This window comes from Papio anubis, chromosome 5 (genome assembly GCF_008728515.1).
Source record: "Papio anubis isolate 15944 chromosome 5, Panubis1.0, whole genome shotgun sequence".
NCBI classification, from domain to species: domain Eukaryota; kingdom Metazoa; phylum Chordata; class Mammalia; order Primates; family Cercopithecidae; genus Papio; species Papio anubis.
The window spans coordinates 135,805,728-135,822,143 of record NC_044980.1 but is presented as its reverse complement, the minus strand read 5'-3'; the positions used below and the strand labels follow the sequence as shown (position 1 = coordinate 135,822,143).

Sequence of the window (16,416 nt, the reverse complement as noted above, 5' to 3'; positions counted from 1 at the left end):
ATCATTCAGAGCTATAATCTCAGCAGCTAGTTAACATGATCCATGTAAAACAAGGCCCAAGAATCCCCTCCTGCCCCCACCCCCACTTCCACCGACACTGTACAACATGTCCTAGGCTGCTGATGTTTTTGCACTCAAGCATCAAACAGGCTCTTTCAGGGGCCGGGGGGACTCTGCATTTCCCTCACATATGGGCCTCCCCTTTGCATCTGCAGGCTCCAAAGAGGCGTATATTTCCTTAGTCAGTTGTAAGGTAAAGCTATAGCCTGATGATAATCATCATAATTGTAGCTAACATTTATTAGGTGCTTACTATGGTCTAGGCCCAGTGTCAAGTACTTTATATATACTGGCTCACTTAATCATGGCAATTATCCTCCAAGGAAGCTATTACTAGTGATAGATTTTACAGATGAGAAAACGGAGGCTCAGAAAAGGAAAGTAACATATTCCAGGTCTCAGAGTGGTAGGTGATAGAGATGACATTAAAACAGCTCAGTCTCGGTCTGACTGCAGAGCCTCTGTTTTCATCCACCATGCCAGGGTGCTCCAAACCCCAACAGTGATTCAAAGAGATGTCCTGCTAATGACAGAAGACAAGCCACCCTGACTGTCCCCACCTTCCCAAGCCAGTACTTCTCTAAATTGAGTTAGCATTGGCATCACTAGGGTGCTTTAAATATATAGATGCTTGAGCCCCAGCCAAGACCTCCTGACTCAGAATATCCTTGGTAGGAGACCAAGCATCTGTATTTTTAACAAGCTCCCTACAAGATTCGAATGCACACTCAAGTCTATGAACCTCCGTTCCAAGAAACGCATTTCAACATCTTGGTATAAATGCTAAAAATTTGGGACAGAATAAATCCTAAGTGCCACCTTGCAACCTCTTGGAAGAAATCTATAAGGTACAAGACCTTGTTGCTGGCTCCCTTCAATCCTTCTGGCTCCCCCTTCTACAGTTGTCCGGAAAAAGTACAGCTTGTGTGTCAGTACCTTTCACCTAGATGTACCAGTACAGTCTCTGCTGGATGATGTATCTGTGTGGAAACTTGGAGATTAAACAGTAATCTCCTTTGCTGCCATTCATTTGGCAGCACAGTTGAAAAACCTCATTCCATCTGTTTGAAGGTGATTGCAAATGAGCCTGAGTGGCTTGGCCGAGTATATTAAAGCTACCGTTCAACACGTATCGCTCTCTGTGTAGTTGGTGCTAGATTTGGAGGGGAGACTGTCATGTGGCTGCAGCCTGCCAGGACGCATGTTGAGGAACCCATTCAGTATGGTTCAGCTGCCCCCATGTAGCCCTGGAAGCTGGAACAGATGGCTTTCATTGCTTCTGTAACTCAGGCTAGCAAGGTTTTCACTTTGGTAGCTCAAGAACTGACAAAGGCACTCTTTTGGAGATGACAAAGTATAGGGAAGGAAGACTACCTAGGTACAAACCCCTTCTCTGCCATTTGCTAACAGTGTAACTGCTTAACATCTCGACCTCAGTTTACTTGTCTGTAAAATTTGGATATAAGAACCTACCTCACAGGATTATTAATTGTGGGGATGACACGAGACAATGAGGTTTGCAGGCTCATAAGTAGAGCTATAATTATTTTTATTTTTATTGTTATTATTAGATGAGGTTCAAATTTAGTTTGGCCTGAAAGTTCTTTACCGAATGTATCCATTTGTACTTCCACCCCAGCCCCTCAGCATTTTACGGGCAGACGCCCAGCTTAATGAAACTTTGAACTCCAGGTTTTTAAGTGGAACTGGAAACACTTTCCCTTGGAGATAAGGATGAGTGTGCAGACTAGGTCACAACAGCTAACCCTAATGGAACGCATCTCCTGTCGAACCATCCCACAATTTGACAGCAAAATAATGATTGGTTAACAGTGTCACTTTGAGATAGAATGACAGGATTCAAATCTACATTGTTGCTGTGTAATCCTGAGTGTACACTATTTAATGTAAATTTTATTTCCTTTCAACTGCAAAATAGGGACAGTACCTGTGTCATATAATTTTAAAGATTAATTGGGATGTTGTGGTGCACAACGTCCAACACAAGAAACCACCTGGTAAGTTATATAGTCATAGATATTAAACACAGACAAGCAAAAAATCAATTTCTAGGGAAAATGTCTTCCAGGTTCAGTTTGGCTAAATTACCTTTCTACAGTTCTCTCCGCAGTTCTACAGACAACAGCTACCCCCTGCTACGCACAGAGAGACTCTCCCATCACAGACCACCTTTCCTGTCTATTGGACCAGAATGGGATCTTCACATCATTTTGTATCTTTCTCAAAACTCCTTTCAGAAAACATTACTTGACTGTCTACAGATAACTTTGATATCTAGTTCCTTCCTCACTAAAATATTCAGTGGTTTCCGGATGGTTTGTATTTGTTGCTATGATGCTTTCTAAATCCTGCATTTCCCCATCATTCCCTTTCCTCTTGTCCACAAAGTTTTAATTTCAGAGGCTGGTCCCATTTCACTCCTAGCCCCATTTCCATCACACATTGCCTATGATATGAGGAGCCACTTGCTGTCTTATAACTGATCTAAGTCCCTGCCCAGCACAGAGCATGAGAAACCATCAAACTCTTCATTCTGAGAATAGATGACAGCTTTACGTTTAGGAAAAGGAAAACAAAACAAAACAAAACAAAAAACCACCTAGAGAAGACTATACTAATACCCATAGATTAAAGAGAGAGAGTCGCAGGCAGGGACCTGGACACACACCTGGTCTACTTACACTGAAGGAAAAACCCCTTCTGGATAATAAGACACACATCTATGAGCATCATCTAATATCCCAGCCCATGAGCCTGAAGTGCAGGTGCAAAGGCAGAGGCCTGAGCCTGAGGAGCTTGTTCTCCGGGAAGAAAGAGGCAAATGACAATCCGAGGCCAAGATTCACCTCTAAGAGCAAACAATGGGCTCCAACTTCCGCACAGAATAAGGACACTGCAGAGAGGTTGGGAGAAAAATGTATGCTGCCAACAACACCTGGAGTCTCTTGGAGGGAAATACCTAAGTGAGCTACTCTGGAAGCCTCAGCCCCATTAAGCATTTCAACTGGGGAACTGGAAAGAGTATGACAAATGGAATGCCAAATAAACATTAACTTGCAAGTGCATCAATGAAGAGAAAAAGGAGAATGACTAGACTCAAAAGAGATCAGGTGGACAGACTTATCAAAAGAAATGAGGTTCTGAAAACTATCGCAGGGCAAGTGTGAAGGTAGAGGTGAGGTATGTGGGAGTGCGCATGTGCAGGTGCCTATGGGTGCATGTGTGCCCTCACAGCACATCCCTCCAACCGGGCATCTGCTCTGTGGCAAGAACCTAGAAAGGTAAGGTGGCATCAAACCAGAAGTGTCACTATGAACTGAAAGGGCGCAGCAGGAAACTGACATGAACGGCAAGTGTCCAAAGCCCACTGACAATATCTGAACCCAATTCTAGTTGAGTGGACAAAAGGAACTTGAGTTTGTGTACTTAAATTAAGAGGAAGGATGGAAGTCAGTCAAAATTAAAAGCCAGTTTGTGAATTCCAAACTGTGGTAGGCATTCCACAAGTGGTACACAAAATAATTCTAAGGTGGGATATGGATGACCACTTTCCATCTTAATGGTAACATATTTATTTTAACATATATTAGAGAATAATACAGTGAGATCATCGAAGTCATGTTTTTAGAGATCTTATGTATCAGGATGAAGCCAGGGAAAGAAGTGAGTTGCTTTAAGGTTAACTTAAAGAAGTATATTAAATAAGTCACAGTGAGCCACACGAGCTATGTGGCTGTAGCACAAATGGTGAATGAGGGGTTAGGTACATGACTGGCATTTAAGCACTGAGCAAAGTGTGTCAGGAGGCCTCAAACTGAAATCACTGTTATATGGAAATACATACCTTTTTTCACAAATTATTATATTTGCATAATCGTTACCTGTACTTTAATGCCAAAGAGTAAATTCAGCAAAGTGCTGGGAAAAAGTTTTCTGTCTTTGTCCATAGACCAGACAAAGGGAAAGGTGAATTGTGTGAAAACTTCACAGTGCATTATCATCTGCTCACCCAACAGTGATGGGTGGCTGGATTACAACCTGGGAGGGGGCAGGTCCCAGCACAACCTTCTAGCTCCTAGCTCAGTCTTCCTCAGTCAACTCTCCCACTGGCCCCCCACAGGGTGCCCTTCATGCCGGTTTGGATAGTATACTAGCTTCCCAGAAAAAAAGGGGTCTCTAAAACAAACCAATATATACACACAGACACATACATAAATTGCAATTAAAGAACACACAGACTTGCAGTTATAATGTTTATTCTCTGAGAAAGGAGGGAAAGTTAAACTCCCTACAAATATCTGAGCCTACCTGTATGCGCCGGTTGTGTTTCCAGGGAGCATTTCCTAACATTAAGAGAAAGGCCCTATTGTTCACTCTCTTCCCCTTTTGGATCCCCTGTCTACCATCTGCAGACATGGACAGAGCAGCTTGCTCTGCAGCTGAGACAGTCCTGCTTTCACACATCCTTAACTTTCATCCTTTGCCTTGTGTGATAAAATTAATCTTGGACAAAGATCTAGTTGATTTTCTCCTGATCTCCATCGTCATTCTTATGAGCTCCCAGACAATGCTTTAAAGCCTGTTCCAACGCTGCTGCTGCTTCAGTCTAACTACATACCCAGCACTATTTCAAGCTTAGGGGAATTTACCAATACTGTCTAGCCTCTACTAATCTACACCGTACACTGATTAGTACAAAACATTAGGTGACCTTGGCTGTCCTGGAAACCTGAGAAGCACATTACCCCATAGCCTGATGCCTCATTCATTCAGCAGGTGTGAGTGAGGCCAGTTCTGTTCCAAGTGTTCCCTGGTACACTCGCAGGGGCCCAGGCCACGTGCAGACCACACTGAGAGTGACCCCAGCCAGATATATTTAAAAGGAACACAGGCCACTGTGAGAAGGAAAGCCAATCCCAGGACAGGGTCAAAGTCCTGAAACCTTGTATATCTGTTGACCTAGAAATTCTTCTAAGAATTTATCTAAAGAAATGTTCATGAAATAAGAGCAGATTTAGTTACAAGGATGTTAATAGTAGCTTTACTTATAAAAGCAAAATATTTGAAACAACCCGAATGATACTAAATATAGCAAGGTACAGCCACATGATGAGATTCAATGATATCTTTAAGTGCAGTAAGGGTTTTGGGATGGGGAAGGTTTGCTTTTAGGAGTTATGGTAAGGAAGGCCATTACTTTAGAAATACAAGGGGATTAAATAACCACCTTTTTTTGTGACAAGAAGAAAGATACCAATCCAGATATGAAGCCTCTCCTCTTCAAGGTACTGTCCTGCCTCTGTCCCTCTATTGTACCTCACATAAATGAGTAATAATAATGATGATGATGGCAATACCAGTGCCATCACCACCCAGCATTTACTGAGCACTGACTCTGCATCTGGCAACGTTTGAAGGGTCTTAATCCTCAGAACGACCCCGTGAAATAGAAAGCATCAACCCTATTTTGCAGAAGAGGAGAATGGGGCCCTGAGATATCAGGTAACTTCCCAAGCCACACATCGCTGATGAGCAGCAGAGGCAGAATCACACCCAGATGACCCGGGCCAGAGTGTGTTTAACCACTGTGTTCCGCTGCCTCTCTCAGTATAGGTCTCTCTAAGGAAGCAGCTGTGATGCTGACTTACATTTGTAGTCACTTGTCTACTTTCCTTACCCAGTTTTGAACTCCTTAAAGCCAAGGTCCCATGTTGATATTCCCAGTGCCTGGGAGCTGTCATGTAAATGTCAGCTGCATGAAAGAACCAGACTTGGTTATCTGTGTGTGATTAAACAGTAATCAATAATGGTAGTGGCAGCTCTCAGTAATTGGCCCTTGCCATGTCCCAGGCCTTATGCCAGATGCTGAAATGCATAATTTCATTTAATTCGCATAACTTCCTATGAGTGGGTCCTCTTATCTCGATTTTACAGATGAGCAAACGGAGGCACTCTCAGAGCAAAGGCTGAAACAATACTGTATATTTTAGGGGTCAGTACCTGATCATTGCAAAGAACTCAGAAATCCTGAGATGAAAAACAGATGTGATATAATTGTGGTGATAACACGCTGGTATTTGGAACAAGTGGGGTATTGTTCCCTAATTAATTCACTAATGAATTTCAAATATTTTTAGGTGTCGACTCCATGCCAGGCACCATGAGAGGTGGAGTAAAACATCAAGCTGAACAAGGTGCCACCCTCACAGAGTCACATTCTAGTAGGGCATGTGACTCATACTAATGGGTATTTCATTACAACTGAGAAAAGGAAAGCACACTGGCTCTACGGGAATTGCTAACAAAAGGGAAGCTGAAGAAGCAGTGCCTGAGCTCAGCTCTTATTGTGTCGGAGCAGGAGGAAAAGAGACTCAGCTGTTTGTTCACAGGAGATCTGGAAAGAGAATCCTAGTGGCAGCCCTTCCCTTTCATTCTCCCGTCCTATCAGGGTTACTCAGCAAAGGCACCTGGGAGGGCACAATGATACAGTCTTCAAGGACACAAAAAGCCAGCAGCACACAGAGAAGAGCTGGAAGTGTCCACCCTGAGCCGCGGCAGGTAGCATAGGATGTCCCTGAATGCCACGCTGGCCCCACGCAGCAGAGACTCACGTTTCTCTGTTGACTGAACGGTGTGGAAGAGCGTCAGGGGCCTCTCGCTGCAGGACGGGGGCTTGGAGTCACTGCTCTTCTTCCGAGACAGGTGCAGCTGGGCATTGGTGAGAGGCATATCAGGCACGGTGTTAAATATCTGCAAACAAAGTTTCACAACAAGGTTACTCACATCTGTGAACTGGGAAGAAAACAGGCCTGAAGCAGTACAACGGAAAGCTTGGCAGTGTCTTGGAATCAGCAAGAAAAGATCTGAGAAGACCACTGGCAGTTGCTCAAGACTTCATTTTAAACATTTCTAGGAAATGGCATTAAACATTTTCGTTTGGAAGCTTATCCCAGAGTTTGATAACCACCCACTTCCATTTCTAACCTCTTCTGCCACAATTTCCACTGAGCAGCTTTTCATTGTTCTCTCCAGGGAAACAGAAAGCAGCTGTGCTCAGTAGAAGCCACTGTCTGTTAACAGCACTTGAAGTTTTTGACTACCTTTGTCCAGAACCAATGAATCAAAAATTCCTTTATCTTTCTTCATTGGTTCTAAGTTCTTAACAATTACTTCGTAACTTTCTTAAACTGTGAAACATGGATTTAAATAACATTTCATGAAGGGCCCCAGGGCAGGGCACCATTTCCCAATCCTCATCAGTTGTCCTCAGCTGCAGCATCCTTTTCTAGTTCAGCAGTTCCACGTTATCTGTGATGCTGAGCTTTTCCTCGTTTATCTTGATAAAAGTATCACACGCATACACACACACACACACACACACACACACACACATGTACTATGGACAATTTGAAAAATGCAGAAGAGTCTCCAGAAGAAAATAAAAAATTATCCCGATTCTAACACTTAGAGATAACCACTGTAAGCATTTAGGTCTTATTTAGTTATAAGCTTTTTTTTGAAGAGGGAATTTTATTCTTCTAAAAGTTTATGCTAAAAAATGATAGACAGAAATCATGATAACTCTCATCTTTATTTCTACAGATAAAAGTATGGCAGACTTTAATAATTATAATAGCTAATACTTACATGGTTCTTACCATGATTATAGTAGCCGCCACTTATTGCAGACTCCCTTAGGTACCAGTCATCATACTGTGTTCTTTTCATGTAGCCCACTCAGTTCTCAGCAATCCTGAGCAACAGGTAATGTCCTCAGCATTTTATAATGAAGAACTAAGTCTCAGGGAGATTCAGTAGCCACAATTGTAGATACAATTTCAGAAAATAACAGTTTTTTCCCCCAGATTCCTTTTTAAATGCATACAATAATACTGATGCTCATTCATTCAATCAACACACACCTTTTAAGTATCTCCTTTACAGTAGGCACTCTGGGTATAACAGTGAAGGAGGCAAACATGTTCTGTGGTTAGAGAGTCTGCCTTCCTGTAGCTATGGTTTACTGAGTCCTTGTCACACCAGGCACTAAGTTAAATGCTTTATATGAATTATCCCAGTTGATGTTAACACACACTTTTCATCATTGAAATTATATTCTTTATTCTGTTTGTATGACATACATTTCATCTAACATTATACAGTATTTCCTCATTAAAAAAATCTTCAGACATGATCCTTAATGGCTGCATGACACCCCCACTATATATTGAAAAATCAAAATTTATGGATCCATTCATTACCATCTCTTACTCTTTGAAGTTGGTCTCCTCCCTCCTGAGTTTTCTCCTTCCTAACAGTCTCTGATGTGTCTAGGGCCACTTTTCACCCATGAGTGGCCCTAGACACATCAGTCTTTCTCATGGTTCTCTCTCCTTTTCTGTGTGCATTTAAAAACACAACTCAAAAGCTGATATGTAGGAAACAAAATCATAAGAATTATAAGAATTTCAGCCCAAACAGCTGCTCTCCATGGGTTGGCGGGTCCTCGGGCTCCAATGATGCCAGCCAGCTGGTTAAATCAGTCTCACTCCTAAACACAGCTGTCTGAAAACAGCAGTATCATATTTTCCCTAGAGGACTGAACATTTTCAACAAGATAAACTGAATCACTACACGTAGCTGAGTTCAACTGGGGCAAGGGAATAAGAAGAGAAGGAAACAAAGTAAAAGCAAGAAAAAACTCCTAACTTCCCGACCAGCTGGAAACCCAAAAACAAGTTTACCAGTGCTACAAACATCTCCAGTCTCCTACTGAGCCTCAACAACAGAAAGAAAAGCTCAAGGACTGCAACCTCTAAGAAGTTTTCTCCTACTCTTTATTTGGTCATCCTCAGGTGACAACCTCACTGTGTACCATTATCATTGACATTTAAAAATGGCTACTAAGTATGAGTTTTGCACCTGCCAGGCACTGTGCTAGGCAGATGTATCCCATGATGCATCTCTAAGCTGGAGGCCAACAGCATAGCAAGTTGGATGGCTATCTCACAATGAGAGATTGCCTGCCCTGCCACACAACTAAGTAGGAGAGTGACCGGGAGTGAAGTCCCAGGGCTGTAGCAGCCATTCATTTGGCTAATCTCCAGGCAATCTTCACTACAAAAGCTGTTGTCCCAAACATACAAGGATGAGTTTCAACCTAACAGTGTCTTCTAGCACCTTTCTGCCTCTGGCCTCAGTTACAGCACCTTCAGCAATCCCTAGCTAAGAGCATTTGAAAATGAATTCCGAGTTAGTGATAGGCCTGGTTCTCATTATTTTCCCTCACATCCTGCTTTGCCTCTGGCCTCCCAATTTTGTCTCTTTTTTTCTAATGAGTTATTGAAAATGAGATCCTCACCCAATTACAATGGGAGCAAAAATAACATGGACTTCGATTTCAACTGTCAACAAAAATGCGAGCTTTTACTATTTCCTGAGAACTGTAGTAAATGCTGGAGAAACAAAGAAGAGTAACTTGTGAGGAAGGACCATGGCTTTAGACAGATGCGTGAAAAATTGCTTCCAATATAATATTTATATACAGCAGAGCAGGAAGAGACACGAGAACAAATGAGGGAGAATTCCACTCTGCTCATCAGCTGTTTCCTCTAAAATAATTAAGTTATTCAAGCATAAGAGAATCAGCTCTGCAAGGAGATTTTTGCCATGGGCAAGAGTCATAGTCCCAGGGGCCAGTTCCCTGGGTCTCATTGTGAGCCAGGCCCAGACTCCTGACGACCGCTGATAGGGCTATTCTCAGGATCAAATGAGATAATGTGCAAGGAAGCACACAGCAAAATGTCCAGTGCCAGACATGTGATTATCATAATTACTATTACACGTTCTTCCAAGGTACAGGGTGCCTTTGCAAATTAGATCAAGTCAGAGCAGACGACACAAACTTTCATTAATGACTCTGGAAAATCATTCCCCAAGTGACTGTTGTTTATTTAACTCTGACACTTGAACACATGCAAATTGTTTAAAAAGCCTGTTGACTGTCTGGCCACGGGTTTGCCTCTATGCTGAAAGCTCGAGTTGGGATTCTAATGAGAATCTGAATTATTCACAACTTTGTTGGTTATTCCAATCCTATTTCATTTTGGAAGGGATGATTTCAAGAGAATCAAATGAAGTTTTCTTCAGTCTGCAGAGAAGAATCACTGTGCAAATGAGCCTGCTGAATGATGGAAGCAGGAGCTCATATAACCTATGAGCCGTGGATTTATGGAGCTCTACCATGTGGTTGGAACAATCTACTCATTTCATAGAGACTTTCCAAATTAACACAAAAGGGGGAGATTTATTTTCTGCCCCAAGTGCCCTGTTAATACTGTCCAAACTCACAAACTAATTCCGACTTAGTCAGGAATGTCTTAGAGATAAAAGTAACGAAGACTGTAAGCCTTCTGGAAGCAATTGGGGAATAAAATTGTAAAGCAAAAATAGAACTCTGGGTAACTCTTCCAAGTATCCCCAATTTCAAGCTTCCTGTAAGTGGAATTAGCAGATCCATAAATACCAAGTTACTGTTTCGCCTTAAGCTGCGAGTAACAGTGGTCAGGGGTGGTTTGGCCTCCGCAGTCAGACAGACCTGGGCTGATCCTGGTTCTGCTTCTCATTCAGTAGGCGGCAGCACCTACAGCTACATGGACCTCACCATCACTGACGCTGACATCACTGCCTATTATCACATCAAATACAGGAAAGGATCTTAAGATCATCATACGGGTACAAATGAAACAGGCTTTGGAGCTAGATGGAGTAGAGTTCAAATCCTGACTTTGCTACCTACTAGCTATATAATCTCAGTCAAGATAATTAACCCTTCTGTGTCTGTTTCCCTTGTGCAAGTGGGGATCTAATATCTGCCTTACAGAGCTACTGAAAAGATAATACACATAAAATGCTCAGTGCAGTATGTAGCAAAGAGTAGGCATGAGATGGTGACGGTATAAATGACAATAAAAACACAGAATTTGAGCACTTATCATGCTAAGTCATTTACATGGATTATTTTACTCATAATAACCCTGTAAGGGAGGTACTATTATTCTTGCCCTCTTGAGATGAGAAAACTGAGACTCTCTGAGATTCACTGATTTGTCCAAGGTCACACAGAGAAGGAGTCCAGCTGGACTGGGACCTAGATGGCTTGACTGTCTGGGTCTTAAGCACTTGTGGTCTTTATAGCTACCATTAATTTGAGAGACAGAAGACAAAATGGGAAGATGTAAGTTTTGGAGTCTGGCAAATCTGATTTTAGTCACTTACTAGCTCTGTGACCTTGGGCAAATTATAAAACTCTCTGACCTTCAGAGACCTTATCTGTAAAAAGTCCTAGGACTGTGGTGAGGACTGAAGCACCTAATACAGTTTGACATTCAGTATTCAGAAGATATTACTGTAGTCAATAAAAAAGGAGACATACAAGAAGGGAAATAACTGGAGATTCAACAATGGATTATTTGCAGTCAGGACATGAGGATTTAATTTATAAGTGTAAATTTAATTACTGTTCTTTGCAAAACATTGATCTTAACTGCTTACAGCAATGGCAGAATTTCCTGTTCTTATTCCCTTGCACTGTCTACAAAATTTAAATTTCACTGATTCCCCTCTGGCCCATCTTGACATTGCAGAGCATTGACACTTGTGGAATTTGTTCTTATCCATGTCACATACACATTTTTAGACCTTCTTCAATCCCATCTGTCACATGCGCCTGCAATTTAAAAGGATTAGGAGTCTCCCTGTAATGTGTGTGGTGTACTCTTTATTATGTGCTGTGATTTTTATGGGAGGGAAATTAGGTCATGATGAAGAGCTCCTAGTCTATAACTGCAAAGTAGCTCTGAGACAATAAATCAACAGCAGAGGCCTGGGGATAACAACACAAAACAGAAAGGTTTATATGAGAAATGAGACTGAGCATGTTCTCGAGACACAAATGCACCAGGGCCCATAGTAATGTGGGATTGGTTTGTTTGACGCATTAGGAATGTAGACCTACCACTGTTGAGCACAGCTCGCTCCTTCTCATGACAGACAATGCAGCAGAGGATTGCATGGTTCAGGAGAACCCATAAACCCAGCACCTTCACAGTGGAAGCCAGGCAAGTCTTAGCAGGGCTTATTTATTGTAACTGTTAAGAAGCCAAATTCAGAGGCTGTAGCTGCAGAGGTTTTTTAAGGACAGTTGGAAGTCCTATGCCCTGTTGATATCAGCATTTTGGCAGAGGGATCAACAATTTAGAAAGTAGTTTGGGGAGCTGTATTAAAAATCTCTCAAAAGGAACCAATTACATTTAGTAACTGAGGGTATATATAGACAGCCTGGGAATCCATGGAGAGCTGTGATTTTCCATATCTCCAGAAAGATTCTATTTCCTGTTCTCTTTGCTGACAAAGATGGATAGATGAAAACACAACAACAATCTCCACCTTTATTTGAGTAATACTAACGGAGCTTCACAATTCAAACAATTACTGGTTTATCTGGGATTTATTGGGGGAAATACATGTGTTCAAATGCACAACCTACCTTATCACATTAATGAAGAGTACCTTACACAGCACTTACCACTAAAAAAAGAAAATAGCCCGGTGGCAGAAGCATTCTAACCTAACACACAAGTAAATCTAGCTTGTTTCTGAACCCTAACAAGGAGAGGAACAAAAAGAGTACAAGCAAGAACCATTGGAAGGAAAGTCAACAAAAAATTTAAAAATAAAAATCGATGAACAAACTACAAAAGCCGTGACCACGGGACAAGAGTAGCTTCCTGAGTAGGCAAGAGTACCAACGACTATCTCAACGCAGTGAGGCATCCAGGGATACCTTTTTATTAATTTCACATATCAACAACTGTTTGAAATAGCAAAGAAATAAAACGCGACTTCTAAACACCTGTCAGTTGCCAAACCAACTATATTTTATTAATGGATGCACATTTTGTGCACCAAGTCCAGAACTAGTGCAATGGATTTCAATGTTACCAATATTTTGGTAAAAGCAGATCGAGGCACATTGGTGGCCCAAATCAACTCAAATTGAGCTAACTACATTGTAAGCCAATAGCATTTGACCGGGAATGCGAGGTTGCTTAGGATTTAGTCCTTAGTCCAGTTGTCAAGCAGGGTCATCCATGATTACTAGCTCCTCTCCTTGACATCTGAGGTTAAAAGTTAACACATTAAAAAGGGGCACTGATCTTTGGGGATTTCTGAGAATTAACAGCTCAAGGATCAACACTCTCACCTCTTCCAAAGCTAACTGATGGACTGGGAAAGGAATTATTATAACTTACTTTGTCAAACATTAATAGGCATCAAAAGAGGCAATGCTGACAAAAGCCTGTAGTACATAACACATGAACACACATACATCCTGCTCCATGTACAGAAACCCTTTCGAGTGCCACAGCCACAAGAAACAGCATGGACTATTACAGAACAAGTGCAATCCTACTATTATGTGTTGGAATTTAACAGCAAGGGGACACACACACACCCACACCCACACCCACACACACACACAAAGTAGCCTGAAATTTCATGTTGAACCAAAACTATGAAAAACAAGCAGTTTGTTTTCTTGATAAGGTTCGCCTTCTTAAACATCTAAAATTGTCATCGTCATTAGCAAGTAAGCCTTTAAAACACTAGGTAAAGGGAAAACCTTGTAAGAAATATAATTTCTGGGCTTTGAGATCTTGGACCATGACAGCATTCAATATTTTGTTTGTTTGAAAATCTTAGCTAGAAGCATAAAAATATTGGTTGCTTTTACCATAACCTTAAGTTTTTGCCTACTTTAGTTTTAAGACTCAGTGTGATAAGGTATGAGTTTGGGGAAAAGATTCTGTTCATACGGAAATGGTAATTTTGCATAACTGACTCCTACCTTAACATAGCGTGGGAGGAGCCAAAATCTTTGCCATCTGAGCTTTCAACTCTGAAACTTGACTGTAGGTAAAAAGAGCTACATCATCAAATCTACTCTTTAGTTCTCATATAATTCAAAGAGAGTCCAGCATATGGATCATTAATAGGAAATGATGCTACGAGCTAGTATTTCCCCTTAGGAAGTCTGGCAAAAGAAACAAATTAAGAATCTCTCTCTACCCTCCAAGCAAAGCCTGTAGGTCAAAGGTGACACTATCTGAGCTGCAGGTTTAGAACAGTATGGTTAACTCTATTGTGTTGCTATTTATTTAATGTGTGATTTTGATGTCAGCAATCAAAGTACTATTTGGTTCAGCTTCCAGGGATGTCTTTCTAAAGTGCTGACATAATCATTTTAGCCTCTACTTGGAAACCTCTGAGAGCTCCCAGTTTTCAGAAGTCAGTTCAAAACCTTTTCCTACAGCTTTCAGGACCCTTAGCAAATGGACTGAATCTAGCTCTCTGGCATCATCACCCACTACTTGTTAACAAACAACCCACAGTCTTTCATAACCATGTAATTTAATACAAACAACTTGATTAATGCTGCTCCTCTGAGTGGCTGTCCCTCCTATCTCTACTCTTTCTCTGCCTAGAAAACTTCTATTGATCTGTCAGAGCCCAATGCCATTAGAATTAAATTATTTCTCCTCAGTGATGCCATAACACTTTATTCATCTTACTGGAGGTCATTTAACACACTGTATGACAGTTAGTTCTATCTTGATAAAATGGGGGTGCTTTGAAAAACCTATTCTACTTATCTTTGGCCAATGGTAGATATTCAATAAATGTTTACTGCATTGAACAGAGATTAACTAGAGTAGATTTTGAAAGCTTAGATTCTGAGAGTAGTACTAAGTTCAACCCCTGTTCCTCTCCTAATCAGCCGCTTCTTAAAGTGTCTGCACTTCAGGCTTATAATTTGTAAAAACAGAGCTAAAAATATTAACCTTATAGGGTTGCTGTGAAAATTGAATGATGGATATAAAGCTGCTTAGCACAATATCTTGTAAACAATAAGCTGTAAGTAAAAGTTAGCTATTACTATCATCATCATTATTATTTCTGGACTGTTTTCATTTAAAGGATTCGTTCGTCTTAATTGAGTAAACAGTCAGTATGTATCACCAACATAGAAAAAAAAAATTCCATGAGCCCCCAAACATAATATCATATCTCCTAGCTGTTTCCTCTCTGTCTCCTCCTAATGTAGGATATTTATTTCCCAGAACTGTGCCAAACACTGCTTCCCTCCCAAGTCTGTGAGAGAGGTGGAGGACAGAGGTTCTGGACCACTGTGACAGGGTAAGCAGGTCGCTAGTGCGTTCTATCTGACCAAACTCAAGTTGTGTGTGAAACGCATCACTATGGTTCCCAGGAAGAAGACATAGATGGATTCTCTGGGTTGTGGGGAGAGGGTGTTTCTAGACTTGCAGGTACTATCTTGAAGGCGTGTGGATGTGAGTGACAAAATAAAGGAGATCATGTTCACTATTAACCCTCGGCTGAATGTCTAGTGTTAACCCTTGGAAAACAAGAGAAAGACACGCAGGCAAAGACAGAAAAGATTGTATGCCTTAGCTAGTTAGAACACAGAGGTCTCTTACCTTCTATTGAAAAAGAGGTGTTTTACCAGGTTAAAGAAACTGAATTACCTACATCTCTTTCCTTTTTCTTTAATGCCAATGTTTTTCCAATTTTAGATATTTATGAGTTGGTTCTCCACACCCAGGCTCACAAAGGGCATTTAAGGGCTAAAACTGTCACTACCACCAGACGCCTGAGGCCCCTGGTTGAATAAAAAGTGGCAATACAGAGAAGAGGTGGTAAAGCACTCTCCATAAAAACACTGGGTTGCTACCCAAGCTCAGCACAAGCCGCTGATAAGAAAGCAGAGTCATTCCTAAAGGGAACTAAATGCAAACTTGCTGGGTACCGTAGATCCCCTGCAAAGACAACGGTCAACAATCCTCCCACGCCGTTGTGCACACATTGTTCCTCCCACCCAGAGGCGGCTTCTCGCTCCCCCCGCCTTGAATCTGGCTGGACTTGAGACTTGCTTTGGCCAACAGAATGTGACAGAAATGATACTTTGTTCCAGGCCTAAGCCTTAACAGCACTTGCTGTTTCTGTGTTTACTCTCTTGGAAGTTGGAGCTGGACTCCTGAATGATGGGACAGCACCTGGAGACAGAGGGGTCTTGTGGAGGAGAATCAAGGCATTCTGGTCCACAGCTAGTACCAAAGTCCCAGCTGTGTGGAGTGAGGACACCTTGGACCCTCCAGTCCCAGTCAAACCACCCCAGCTGATACCACAAGGGGCACACATGAGCCCTTCCCAAATTTCTGACTCACAGAATTGAGAGTAATAAAATAATTGCTA

The 16,416-nt window shown here is 41.7% G+C and overlaps 1 protein-coding gene across 19 annotated transcripts in view; it reads right to left on the bottom strand.

The window, feature by feature from the left end:
* ARHGAP26 (Rho GTPase activating protein 26) overlaps nt 1-16,416 on the bottom strand; it is a 519,008-nt gene that overhangs the window by 94,135 nt on the left and 408,457 nt on the right. For all 19 annotated transcript variants that reach the window (XR_002522958.2, XR_004184011.1, XR_004184012.1 and 16 more), the window contains one exon: nt 6,693-6,831. Coding sequence is in view for 13 of the 19 variants with exons in the window: in XM_031666806.1 (XP_031522666.1) it covers nt 6,693-6,831 (139 nt within the window). In the remaining 6 variants the exon portion in view is untranslated. The remainder of the gene's footprint in view (nt 1-6,692; nt 6,832-16,416) is intronic.